This window comes from Nicotiana tabacum, chromosome 3 (assembly GCF_000715075.1).
Source record: "Nicotiana tabacum cultivar K326 chromosome 3, ASM71507v2, whole genome shotgun sequence".
Taxonomy (NCBI): Eukaryota; Viridiplantae; Streptophyta; class Magnoliopsida; order Solanales; family Solanaceae; genus Nicotiana; species Nicotiana tabacum.
The window spans coordinates 67177728-67192372 of record NC_134082.1 but is presented as its reverse complement, the minus strand read 5'-3'; the positions used below and the strand labels follow the sequence as shown (position 1 = coordinate 67192372).

General features: G+C 33.2%; 1 protein-coding gene across 1 annotated transcript; it reads left to right on the top strand.

Moving 5' to 3' along the window:
• The first annotated feature begins 2048 nt into the window (after nt 1–2048).
• LOC107819045 (F-box protein At5g49610-like) lies at nt 2049–10978 on the top strand. Its single transcript, XM_075249516.1, has 3 exons — nt 2049–2290; nt 8839–9007; nt 9669–10978. The coding sequence occupies exons 2-3, from the start codon at nt 8843–8845 to the stop codon at nt 10767–10769; spliced, it is 1266 nt and encodes a 421-aa protein (XP_075105617.1). The 5' UTR covers nt 2049–2290; nt 8839–8842; the 3' UTR covers nt 10770–10978.
• Nucleotides 10979–14645: the final 3667 nt, after the last annotated feature.

Genomic DNA, 14645 nt, shown 5'->3' with positions numbered 1-14645 from the left:
ATTATTTTTCAAATAAAGATAAATGTTATGCATTCAAATATTAAAAGTCAAACAGTCTTAATTTTTAGTATTCAGATCTTAATACATATCTTAATATATTCATATGTGTATTCAGATTCAAATGTCTTAATCTTAATACACATCTTAATATTCAGATGTGTGTTCAGATTCAGACGTCTTAATCTTAAAAAAAAAAACAAATGAGGCCTGAGAGGAAGTTTCTCATATTTTTCTTATATTTTGTTAGGAAAATCATTTGGAGGATCATTTTCCTTTTTTTGGTGCATAGTTTGACCAAGAAAAGTTGAGGTAGTATTGAGGAAGAAATCTACTAGTTTGTTTGCTTTGTAGTCTCTTTTCTAATTGAGCCAAAATAGGCAAGATATTTAATTCCCTCCTTCGTTGTTTTATTTTCCCGTAATTTTCTCTAATAATATATGTTGAGTTTTATTAATTAAAACAAAAGAGGTGTGAATGAAAAATGGTGGAAAAAGAAATAGCTAGAGGGAAATAAAATTTTGAATAACAAAGGAACTTTGTCCCTCATTGGATAGGAAAAAGAAAATTTCTTGTGCTTATATATAGAAGCACTTCTTCTAGCTCTTAAAGAATTGTGAAGAGAGCTAGCGTCGTGTTACTCTCAACGGTTGAGTCATGGTATAAACAGAGGCGGGTCCAGAAATCAGAGATTGCGGGTGCCACTACTTTATGCATATAGTATATCCAGCGGCGAATATATACGACACCAAGCGATGTCACAGGACATCATTTCTCCAAAAATTTTTACTAAATATATGATATATAAATAATAAATAAAATAAAAATATTGGATATAAATACAAAAATTGACTTTGTCACTATATGTATATATTCATTTGTTCACTTTTTCAAATGTTGACACTATTTATGAAAACTTATGTGTACGCCTCTAAGTATTACCTACAACTAGCTACAAGACCGAGTTGGAAGGATGGTTCGGTTAGTTTATAGTTAACTCGAATAAGTCTTTCATTCACAAAGCAAATAAGTTCGATTTAGGTTCGCACACACACATATATATAATCGTAAAAGAGCGTCTCCAATGAACTTTTTGCTTAAAAAATAGTTGAATATTACGTATTCTTTGTTTGACTAGATTAATTTACCTTTATCATTCTTGGGTTATTTTTTACATGTTAATTATCGGATTATATGATAATATGTTTAAAGCAAAACCTTCAACGTTCAAACCTATAATAATCAACTCAAAACGACTATTAATCAAGTTATTTTTTTGCAATAGCCAATAGAAAAGACAGTTCCAATAATACTCTAATATTTAAATTAATATTGTGTCATAAAAAAAAGAGACATTATATGCCTAATTTGGAAAAAGTTGTTCATGAAGTACGGTATAATAATAAAGAGTAGAAACAAAATAAAGATTGTACAAAAGTCTAAAAAATAAAGAAGAGGTGAGGCCCTAGTCCCAACTGAAAATAAAGGAAAACCAGGAAAAAATTGAGAGAAAAAGGAAACGCTCCTTCAGGGAATCAATCTCGCATTACCGAGGTAAATGACAGCCTTCACAAGGGGCACTGAACCACTGGCACCCACATCGACTTCATTAATTTTGGGTGCCATTGCTTTAATATATCCATTGTTTTACAGATATATTACATATATAGTGAAATTTTTAGCGAAGCGAACGGGTGGTGTGGCATCCCGACCTCATAACTCATAAGGTAGATCCGCCCTGGGTATAAACTTAAATAAATTTGTCATAGGCACCCTCTGATGTTACTTTAATAAAAAAAAATTGTCTGCACTCAATATGTAGTATTACTTATAACGATTTAAGTAATTAATAATATGTAGTATTAATTAATTGCGATTAACATAAAAAGTTTTTCCCCTGTAACGCCCACCCTATTTCTCAAGCTAAATTATGAGAATTACCATTTTGTTCCTTTGGTAAAAATATGGAGTAGAAAAATACTAGGAAAAAGCCAAGGGAGACGAGACTTAAAAAGGTGACTGGGTAAAGCGAATAAAGATTAAGCACGTAACCCCTCCAATTTCCTCTTTATTGCCGAAGATTGCCTTTCTCCTGTAGTCTCCTCAACATTAAAAACTCCTTTGCCATTTTTGAACTCACCACTCCCATTGCTTACTTCTCCAAACCAAAAATTTCAGCAATACTCTCAAACTTGATCACCAATTTCTCAATTTCGTTCTTGTTTTCTTTCTCCAGGGTTTGTCTCTTGATCAGAAAAAAGAAAAAAAAAAAAGACTGCACTGCGTTAGCTATGTGAGTTATTTCATCTAAAATTGTATCTTTATTTCCGATCATGTTCTGATTGTGATTACTTGTTTGATTTTGTTTTCAGTTTCAAGATTTTTGAGCGTTTTGGCAATCAGAATTAGTACTTTTCTTGTTTGTTTTTTTGTCTTTCTTTCGATTGTATGCCATCTGTTTTTTTTTTTTATTATTTATTCGATAATTTCTTTGAATCCCTCGTTTTTTCCATCTCTTATATTTCAATCTGTTTCTGTCTATCTTTTGTAATAGTCTTGGGAAATTATTGATGGTTTAGGGTGTATGGGGTACGAAGGAAAACATTTTTCCCAAAATGTTTTTCAATTTTACCGGTTTAAATGTTTTGAAAATATTTTTTTCATGAATTCATTTTCATTCAATTTGTGGAAAATATTTTTAAAACTCTTTTTCAATATTCCTCACTCTATTCTCCATCCCTACCAACTCACCCCACATCCCCAATCCACCCTTACCCCACCCTACCCCACCCCACCCTTACCTCCACCCCTCACCCTACCCTCACCTCACCCTAAATAAAAATATTATTGATAGTATTTTCTTTTTATGTTATAAATAAAGTACTGTTTTCATTTCAACAAATGAGTATTTTCTTTTTATGTATAATTTTTTTTGTTAAAAAAAGTACTTTCTTTTCATGATTTTTTTTGTGTGACGTAAAAAAGTATTTTTTTTCATTTAACAAAATGAGTATTTTCTTATTAAAAAACGGTATTTTCTTTCATTTCAACAAAATGAATGTCCTTTATTTTCGTGATGTAGAAAAAGTACTTTCTTTTTTAACCAAAAAAGAGTATTTTATTTTTAGTTATGGAGTACAAATGTCAATGTTATTTTTGAGTAAAAAGTAAAGCACATTAGTTCATTTGGGTTTGTGTGAATTTTTAGAAGAATAATTAAATTCTTGAATTTGGAAGGGGGAAGGGGAGCATAAGAAACATGGGGACTTGGGGGAAGGGGGTGAGGAGAGTAGCATAAAAATTATTTTCCTACTCTCTAACCAAATACTAGAAAATATTTTCCGAAAAAAGTTTTTCACTCGCCAACCAAACAAGGAAAAATAAGTGAATCATTCATTTTTCATGAAAATATTTTCGAGAATCATATTTTTCAGGGAAAACATTTTCCTTGTTATCAAACACACCCTTAATGTCTATATATTGGATTCCTCATATGGGTCAATCCCTGTTTTTGCATGAAACTATACGAAGACTAGTGAATTTACTCGCGCTTCGTGCGATTAATAAAAGATTTAAATAATTTTTTTAATACCTGTATATTAAAATTATATTAGTCATAAAATCTAAATGTATTAGAGTTCAAGTTTTAATCAATTTTATATTAACATATGATTTATATTTTTCCAATTTTTTTTATTGGGGTTTTATTGTCAGATAGCTGATCCTTTTAACGTAAATGTATATACGTGATGCTATACCTATTTCTCATCTTTTACCTTTTAATCTTTTCTTCTTATTTTCTCCCTTACTTTCCTAACCATTTAATTTCCAGAAAAAATTGTCAAATATGAAAATACAAACTCAAATATAAATTACAGAAAATAGTCCAAAAAAGTTGACCTACTGATATTGTCGAGTCTCAACATATTTAATCTAGCATGAAAACATTAAAAAATCATGCATTGTTGACTCACTCATCAAAGGCGTACGTAGTGTTATAGTACCGGGTTCATTTGAACCTAATATTTTTGACGCACAGTATAAATTTGGTGTAACAAATTATTGAAATTATAATACATAGTGGGTGTGAATTCATAACTTTTAAAATATAATAGGTTCATTACTAAGAATTTTAAAGATTGAACCCATAAATTTTAAATCTTAGATATCTCTGTCCTCGTAATATCTAGTACTTCCGAAGTAGTGTTCTTTTTTATGCTAAAAAATACACAATGTCAAACAGTTAAAGAATACAAATAAAAATTCAAACGAACAAATAGGCTTCTGCTATGAAAATTAAAGCCTAATCTGTATTGGCTTTGACGAATTGCCTCATGTCCAAGCTTATGTGGATGGGTTTAAAATGAAAATGGAAAACGTGATAAAATTGTGAGTAATTAAAAAGAAGATGACATTGGTGAATATAACGAATAAACTTTTGACTGAAGAATTTTTTGAGGGAACTGCTAGTGGTGAAAGAAAGATAGAGAAGTTGAGGAGGAGAAATTTTATTACCGTACCCCCCGCTTTCTTTCCTTATTTTTCTTTTTCTTCTTTTCTTTCTCCCCGGTTTCTGTTCCTTTCTCTCCTTTATCTTTTTTTCTTTGTGCAAATTGGCGCTCCGCTCCTCTTTCCATTTGATCGACCAAAGTACTCCATTCTTCCAGATTTTCTGTAAATTCGCAGACTTATTTTCTTTGCCTTGCTATACAATGTTCTTACCTTTTAAAATGGTCACCGTACTTTTTATATAAATTTAATGAAGAAACTGTAATATGTTTTTATTTTTCAACACCACTAACAACATGTGCCATCAAAGAGACCAAGAATTTAATATTTATATATAAAAGAAAAACCAAGCACATGTAGTAGATGAATAAAATCTTCACTCTCAATATCTTCAATCCCTGCCAAAGCTCTTAGGATTTGACCATGTGTACGAGCCAGGGAGGCTTCTTGTTCTCCTTGGTAGATGTGCTTCTCAAGAAATATGTTGTAGTTCCTCTCCTTACCGCCATAAACTGAGAATACAAGAAACTGAAAAAGTTATATATGGTGTTCTAAGGTATTATAGAAAGCATCAAATATGTCACATTTACAAAAACACATGTATGCAAAGTTCAAATATCAAGCAACACAGAATAATATAAAATACTATCATATACTATTCCCATTTAAGGAAACAAAGATATGTTAAAAAAAAAATTAACATCTCCGTGTCCAACCTAATGAATCAAAAGAACAATCCATCAAATTAAACAATCACATCTTTATTTTAGGGAGGGAAAGAGAAAGCCTATATTCAATAAAGCCTTATAGACCTTCCCATTACCTACTTTAAATTTTGTTTGAGAGTACACAGTATAAAGCTTTATGAGTTGGATTTTACTCACTGCCGTGTGTCCTTTAAAAGTAGGAGTTACTTTTATTAATTGTTGCAATCTTTATAAATCCTTTAAATTGCAACTGTTGCAGCCGTTTTTAGATGAACACGACTGGTGAGTTTTTAATTATCATATTAGGAGAACATAAATAATACAATAGCAGTTATGTTTATTAATTGTTGCAACCATTATACATCCTTTAAAATTGCAATCGTGCTAATTTACTTAATCAGAAACAAAAGAAAATGGCAAAAATTTGAGAAAAAAGATAAATAAGAATCCTAGTCACCTCTCCAATTCCCTCTTTTATATATATATATATATAGAGAGAGATTGGAAATCAGATAGATGCCTATGTTCACTTAGAATTTCTTGTTGCCTTTCTTTTTTTAGTTTATAAATATTGAGCAATTTATACAAGACTTTCATTATATTCCTTCCTTTTTATTGGTGGTTTTCTACTATGTGATGCAAAACCGTAGTTAAGATGATAGGAGAGTTCATTTTAATATTTGGACTTTGAGTCAAGTTGGCTAGGAGATGCGTGCTGGGTACTATATGATACTGATATAATTTCAATTCTTTTATTACAAAGTCTTAGTCAAAATGCATGCTTTGACAACACTAGTTGTCTTTGTTACTACAATATAGATGCCGATTCCGTGAATTTTCTGCCAAATTTCCAATTCGTTATCCTCTCTCTTTTTAAAAAAATAAAAATAAATATTAATCTTAAACTGCTTCTAGCTATTGTCTTGACTTTTCGTCCTTATGCATGGGCGTTGGATAGACATTTTCAACATGGATTTCTCTGAAAGTCTCTTTTCTTCAACTTCTCTGATTCTCTCTCTATCCTCTATGTTTTTTTCTTTTCTTCTCCTCCTTGTGTAAAGTTTTTTGGTAGAATAATAAATTTCCTCTATTTCCTTCTGTAAATCTGCGGGCCCTTTCTCCCTTTTATGTTCATTGGCTGATTTTTTTCGTTTTGAGTTTAATCATTTATGTTAATAAATATTACTTGGGTGGAACTATGGACCAGTGTTATCCTACATATGGTTTTTCTGATTCACTAAATACTTCTATAGGAAAGTTATAAATTTTGGTTATCTTATGCTTAAGTCTTAACCTTCAATTAGCAGAATTTGTGTCCTTTGACATAACCATAAAAGATTGAATAGTTACATACTCGTATAGTTTAACAATAAATTTAAGAAAACTTGTTGACGAAGGATAAAATGCACAATCATATATTTATTCCAAATGTGATTAATTGAATGTGAAAAGTACCTAAATTGAAAATTTTAAATTTTTTTTAGAAGGGATTAAATAAGGATTTCTGAGAATTTATGCTTGATTTTGTTGCCATTTGTTTCACTCGAGTTTGCCATCATTGCAACTACACAAAATCTATTAAATTTGTGAAAGGATTGAATTTTATGAATTTACTATCAATACATCTTAATCAAAATAAATTTTGGAGATTAGATATTATACATCATGATTTAAATTCCGTTGAGAGTTTATTGGGTTAAAAGTGCCTTATTTGGATGAAAGTACCTACTATTTCTCAAGTAAACTGTAACCGCTAGGAAGACTCCTACGGAGACTTGACTTAAAGAATGACTGAGTGAACCAATGAAAATTAGCCACGTAACCCCCTCCCATTTCTTACTTATTGCCGAAGGTATATAAATTATCTTCTCCTCTTCAGTTTCAGTCTCCTATGCAAAACCCCACATACCAGTTTTGAACTCACAACTCTCATTCCCTCCGCACGGACTGACTCTCTTCTCTCATCTTCGTCAATCTCTCGTCTCCTTCTTTCGTTCTTTGGGTTTTACGACTGGTTTGTCTCTCTCTGTCTTCTCTCTTTTTTTCAAGCACTGTGTAAGTTGTTCATCTAAATTATGTCTGATCGTGTAATTGTGATTGCATGTGTAACTTCCATTCGATTCCTGGTCGTTTTCGCTATCAATAATTTCTTAATTTTGTCTTTTCTTGTCGTATTTCTGCGTTTCCAATGTGTGTAATCTGTATTTGATTCCCTTGTTTTCTCCTTTTTTCTGTGTGCTTCTAAGAACGTCTCTTTCATGGGTTCTTCTTTTTACGCAAATCGTTGATAGTTATAAACGATTTAATGGTCATCTTTATGTATGAATCTTGGAAGTTTATTCTGGTCTCTGATGAGATGCTCTGTTTTGTGTGATATTGACTTCTATAATCTGCACTTTGACTTTAATTTCTTGATGGGTTTCTGTTTCTCTTTTGTGTAAATATTTTTTACTAAATTTTCTTGGACTGTATACTTTCCATTGTATTTATGTCAACAAGAATTCGTGCTTTTCTGCCACACCGAACCCTAGCGATGACCGTATGAGACCTTTTTTTTTTAAATTAATCTTGGGAACATGATGCCAATATGTATAAAGTAAGTATATCATTTTCAAATTCTTTGATACAAAGTCTTTGTCTTTGTTAATAGATTCTTTGGGAAGAATTTGGTGTAGTACAATATAAGTGGCTGATTCCTTGAAATTTCTGCCAAATTCTAATCTTTATTATTTTCTCTGTTTTTCCTGATTAGAATTAAACAAGAAGAAGAAAGATAGTGAATTTTAGCAGAAATTTCAAGGAATCAGCACTCACATTGCATGTATATTTCTGAATTAAACTGCTTATCTTTGTCCTTTGGTCCTCATACATGCTGTTTGTTTGAAATTTTCAACAAGGGTTTGTCTGTATTTCTCGTTCACTTCAATTTCTCTCTATGTTCCCCTTTATGTGTTTTATCTTTTCTCCTCCTCGAGCAGAGGCTGTAGGTAGTAGAGTTAAATTCATTTACTTATGTTTTCATTATGTTTAAGGCTCTGAGATATTCAATTATTTTTCTTGCCTGTTATGCCATTGGATGACCTTTTTCTTTTGCTCTTCATCTATCAAGAGTGAAAACAAAGACTAGTCATTTGTGTCTTGTATTACTTGGATGGAACATGTACATCTTCCCTATTAGATTGGAATTTCTTATTCATTAAAAACTTCTCTAGGAAAATGATAGGGTTGTCTCTTAGTTATTGGCCAATTCTAAGCTCCTCTTATCTTATGCTTAACTCTTTCATACCAGAATTATGTGCTTTTATCTTACTTGCCACATGATTTAACAATGAAGTTAGTCAATTTATGATAATTTGTTAAAGAAGTACCAAAAGAGCACGTTTCCATCAGCTTTATTATATGTGATTTATTTGGATACAGTAAGAACCAAAATCATAACTAATTACTAGTAACTAAATTCAGTTTCCAGAGACATTTTCACGTTTTATACTCGCATTGTTGCCATTATCACTAGCTCACCCATCTTTGATGTGTCAAAGCACATTTTTATTGCAGTGACCAAATATTTTTCTTGCTGATATATAAGTAACCTATGCAATTGGGAATGACTATTTTGTTATTGCAGAAAAATGGAATTCTCTGAAACAGGCTATGACATTGCCACTGATGAATGGGACAATAATATTCCTGATAACTGGGATGATAATATTCCTGATAAATGGGACGATAATATTCTTGATACCTTCAAGGTATTTTCCTCAGCAACTAAACCTCAGAAAGGTGGACTTCGCTTGGTATGTTTTAGCCTTTTTGTTTTTCTTCTTAGCTCAAACTCTTTATGAAATGATTAATCTTCTTTTCCATGAAAGCACATAGGTCTCAAACTTATCTGTGAATTTTGCTCTCTTTACATATTTCAGGACAAAAGAGTAAAATAGGTACTCTTTTGTTTGATTTCTTGTTTGTTAAGGTATTTTTTCTTCTTAAGTAGATTGCGTACTTCCTTGGTCTTTTAAGACAAAAGTTATAATGGGCATATGATGTTATCTCCGAGTCATATTTGGCAAAAATATTGAATGAACATTTTGAAGTGGTGTTGCTTAGTTCTCATACGTTACCCTCTTCTTCCCCATTTTCTTTTATTTTTGTGATGATGAATGCAGCTGGCTCACCATTCATGCAATATACAAGCTTCAAGTAATAGAATATCTCATTATGTTTCATGATTAGCTAATCTTTAGTCCCCTCTTTTCTTGAGAATGGCATTGTCAGACCTTTCTGCTTCATAGAAATAATCTTTCTGCTTTTGTGTCTCCCTCTTTTTGAGTTTACTTTAGATGCTTTGTCAAATAATTACTTCTTCGAAGAAGAAACTAAACAAGTCTATGGGAACAAAATCTCTTCATTTTAATTACTATATACCTCTTTTGACAAGTCTCTCCTCTTGAACTGCAGTTTGCAGATTATGACTTTACTGCCACTTATCAGATGGAAGAGGAGAAATTTCCTGCACACATCATAAGGAAAGAGGACATGAAGCTCAAAGATGTGGTGAAAGAACATGTGCTCCCTTTCCTTCCTGCTAAATCGCTGATGAAGTTTAGGGCTGTATCCAAAGAATGGGATAAATGGATAGGTGGTCCCTTATTGACCTACCAACAAAGTTTCTTATGCCAGAGTTTTTCGGGCTACTTCTATCAAGATTCGAAGATGGGATGGGATCCTAGATTCATATCTCTGGACCATTCTGCAAGTGGAGTTCCCAACCCAGCCCTTCATTTCTTGCCTGAAAAGGTCAAGATCCTAAGCTCTTGCAACGGCTTGCTCCTTTGTCAGGGGTGGGACAAGTATTATGTTTGCAATCCTGCAACCCAAGACTGGAAAATGCTCCCGCTTCCTCAGTATTATCATGGAGCTGAACCAGCAGTTGTTCTTGCATTTGAGCCTTCTCTTCGTAACATTGAGGTGTATTATCATGTTATCTGCGCATTTCCTTTGCTTGGGCAGCCAATTATTGGCTTTGAGATTTATTCTTCAGAATCAAATTCCTGGAAGTGCTCCTCTGCATACTGTACTGAGTTAGAAAATTCAAGTCTTGTTGGTGGGGGGTTGTATATGAAGGGAGTTGCTTACTATGAGACGGCATCGAATGAAGTACTGGCATTTGCTGTTAAAGATGAGCTCCCTGCGATTATATATTTACCTACTATACCTATTGGGGGACATGGATCCTTGACACAGATGGAAGGTGAGCTATGCTACATCATTGCTTATAATGAGCCTGGAAATGTTTTCTTAATAGATATCTACCAAGGCATGGAAATGAGCTTGAAGCGCAGTGTTAGCATCAATCTTGGACCCAATAGGAGTTACACTCTAGAATACGAGGTACTACCCTGTGTTAACAGTGATGCTGTGGTGATTCGTGTAGGCAGCTTCATATACTTGTATCACCCCAGGGAGCAGAAAATTGAACGTACTATGATGAGTTCAGGCGATACTGGTCTTGGCAGAAAGTTCCTGCCCTACATAAACAGCCTTGTTACCTTACATTGAGCTGAAGGAGTCTATGTTCATGTTTTGTCCTTGCAGTAGAAAACCACTGCTTCATCTTCTGGTTTGAAGCATGTGATCCAAGAATTTACTGTTCTTTTAGAATCTCTGTTTGAATTCTGACTTGGATGTATAAAAGTAGAATGCACGGTGACGTTTTCGTTTTGGTAAATAATGGATTTTGAGTAAAAACATATTGAAGTTTCTTGGGATATAAGTGCTTATTCTCACTTTACTATCGCGCAATGAATTTCCTATTTGCTTCCTTCCTTTTAGCTAGTTAGTCAGCTATATGGTTGGCTTCTCTGAAACTGAAAGGGAGTTTCAAGAATTAACCTGCAACCATCAATTATGTGAGAGTAGTGGCTATTACCCTTTTGAAGCATAGCAATTATTTCCTTTGCCTTTGTTGATTTTAAGTGGTTACAGTTTGTTTTTGATTGCCTATCTCTTATGCCTTCTGAAGTGATTTTGCAACATGTTTTAGTTTGAAGTAATCCTTTTCCTTTTCCAGCTAGCATAATTTATGTATATAATGTGGCCTTACGAAAAATTTTATTTTGTGTCTCACACAACTGACACTAGTTGTGTGAGACCTCTTTTTTGTCTCACAATAGCAAGGTGGGTAGTTCTTGGAGGGAAAGATGCCGAGGGTATATTGGAAACATCCTCTCTACTCCAGGGTAGGGGTAAGGTCTGCATACACCGGGTAGCATAATTTATGTATATAATCAGTGGCTTTGCTGGTTTTTGTAATGCCTGAGTTGGTAGATAGATAGTCTTTTGAAATGTTTCAGAGGTAGACACTCCAGCGTAAATATAATGTCCCTTGAAATATATGTTGTTCTTGACACACAAAATTTTCCCTCTTCTTTAATAAAACCCAATCCATGAAATGAGTATGAGAGGTCGTATTTGAGATTTTCTTTGTCCAAATCTGACAAAAGGTTTTCTTTTACAACACTGCATTTTTTTGTGAATATGTGCGTTATGATTTCTTGCTCGTCTTCATAAATTAGGCATCTGTGAGGAAATATAATACATGCTCTACTATTTTTAAAAGAGTCTAACTATTGACTGTGCAAGAGAATTTTGAAAATCCACTGAACCTACCCAAAGAAAGAAGAATGAGAAAGAAAAACTGTCTTATTCTATCTTCCTTATATTAAAAAATCCATTTATTAGATTTCATCATACACGGTTCCTCTCCTTTGGAATCATAGGCGGGCCTAATATTAATTGAGGTTTACTTAAGTAAAAATTGCACGGGGCGTCCTATTTGGTCGCCCCATTTAACCTATACTTATTTTTTTTTAAATTTTGAACTTGTACCCACTTTTTAAACAATTTTAACCCCTTTCTCCTCCTCCTCCTCCCAGTAATCTTCGTATCTCTCCGGAACTTAACATTGATGTAACAATATCTCTCCTTTTGTGGGTTCACTCAATTCCTCAGCCATCTTACTATAGAACAGAAATTTTTAAAATTCCAAGTTATCAAATCAACTCAATAATTTTTTCTTGAAATAATTTCACGAATTGAACCTCAGTGTCATTACTTGAGCATTTTATATAAACATTTGTTCATAATGAACGTACTTTGTTATTATTAAATACAAAAGTTTTTTTATTATTATTTTTCCTTTTGCTGATGGATTGCTGATGGGTGTTGCAGTATTTGATTTGTTGGGGTGGTTTTTGTTTCTTGATAGGTTCAATGGGCTTGAGTTTCTGTTGAAAATGAAAGGGAAAACAATGATGTTTGTGGGTGATTCTTTAGGGAGGGATCAGTGGGAGTCTTTAATTTGTTTGATTTCAGCTGATGTCCCAAAAGCTCAAACGCAGATGTCTAAGAGTTAAAACACTCTAAGAAGGCTGAAGTTTGCCAGTTACAAACAAAAACTTTCGCCAGTTACAAACAAAAACTTAACTCTAGAGCTGAAGTTCGTCAGTTATAAAATAAAAACTTCAGCTCTCTAGAGCTGAAGTTCGCCAGTTACAAACAAAAACTTCAGCTCTAGAGCTGAAGTTCGCTAGTTACAAAACAAAAATTTCGCCAGTTATAAAACAAAAACTTCAGCTCTAGAGCTGAACTTCAGGCCCGACTAATAGAATGCTGAAGTTTTGCGTGATTGTCTTTGCTACTTCAGCCCCGTATGCTGAAGTTATGCGAAAAACGGGTACGCTTGTAATTTTTTTTGCAAAGCGGGCACAAGTTAAAACGTGACACAAAAAGTGAGTATAGATGCAAATGCCCCTTTACTTGACCTCGTAACAGGGCCGACTTTTGGATAAAGCCTCTAAAGCCCAAGCTTTAGGCCCCCAATTTTAGGGGGCCCCATTTTTTACTTTATAATTTTTTTTAATTAAGTATTTTTACTCTTATTACATATTTTGATAAAAAAAAAATTAAAAAAAGAAGAAGATATTTTTGTTTCTTAAAAAATGGGTTCCTAGCGTATAAATGCAAAATTTATGGAAGGAATCAAGTGATTATTCTTTTTTCTTTAGTGTTTTTCTCATTAAATATTATGTAAACTTTTTCCACTTCCTTTGTTGGTTTGCACAATATTCAATTTTCTTTTTTAATCTTTCTTAGATCTCACCAAACGTTACTACTGTTACAGTTTTTCTTTATGCCTCCAAGAGATCATATTGTTCCGGAGTTTTCGTCAATCAAGCTAAAGCCTATCAGAAGTATATTGAAAGCAACAAATATTTATTTTCACATCAAATTAATGAATCGGGTTCTTCTATTCCAACTTTTTAGTACTAGTTTCATCCACATTTATTTTTCTTAATATTTTCAATACGTATGCATATATTATCCTTTTAGTATTTATTAAAATTTAAATAAGCCAAATATAAAGTATGAATTCTATTATTCAAAACTTAAGGAAAAAAAAGTTGAATCTTTGATACAATTCCAAAAGGAAGAAATGATAGTACTCTAATTGATATACTCAATCCAATAAAAAGATTTGATTCTTTTTCAAATGCTTATATAGCATATAGAGTAATTGTAACAGTTTCTGTAACAGTTGTCACGGGTCGTCCTCGATCACAAACTAGAAATTTGAAAGAAGTTTTTTAAATTAAAATTTATAAAATCTAACATTCTGATATTCGTTCAACAAACCACAAGCCTTAAAATATTCTACGCAGTTCTGAATTCTGATACAACAACAACAACAACAACAACAAAAAACACAGTTTGATCCCAATATGTGGGGTCTGGGGAGGGTAGTTTGTACGCAGACCTTACTCCTACCTAATGCAGGTAGAGAGGCTGTTTCCAATAGACCCTCGGCTAAGGAAGGGCAAGAAGAAGAGGAAAGGAAGGAAGGAAGAAAGATGTAAGAGAAAAGAAAAGGGAGAGATAAAGGATAAGTAATACCAAATAATAGCAACAGAGAATACAATACATGAGGCGAACAAAACCACATAACATAATAAAAAAATCTAAGCATATGAAGAGACATGCATGCTACTAAGACTATCGGTGAACAACTACAAACTACCTACTAACATTCTACCTAAATCCTCGACCTCTACATCCTCCTATCAAGGGTCATGTCCTCAATGAGCTGAAGCAGCGCCATGTCCTGCCTAATCACCTCTCCCCAGTACTTCTTAGGCCTACCTTGACCTCTTCTCAAACTCTCCATGGCCAACTTCTCACACCTCCTAACATGAGCATCAATGTTTTTTCTCTTAACATGTCTGAACCATCTCAGCCTTGACTCTCGCATCTTGTCCTCCACGGAGGCTACTCCCACTATGTCCCGGATAGCTTCATTCTTAATCTCATCTCTCCCGGTACACTCACATATCCATCTCAACATCCTCATCTCTGATACTCTCATCTTCTGCACGTGGG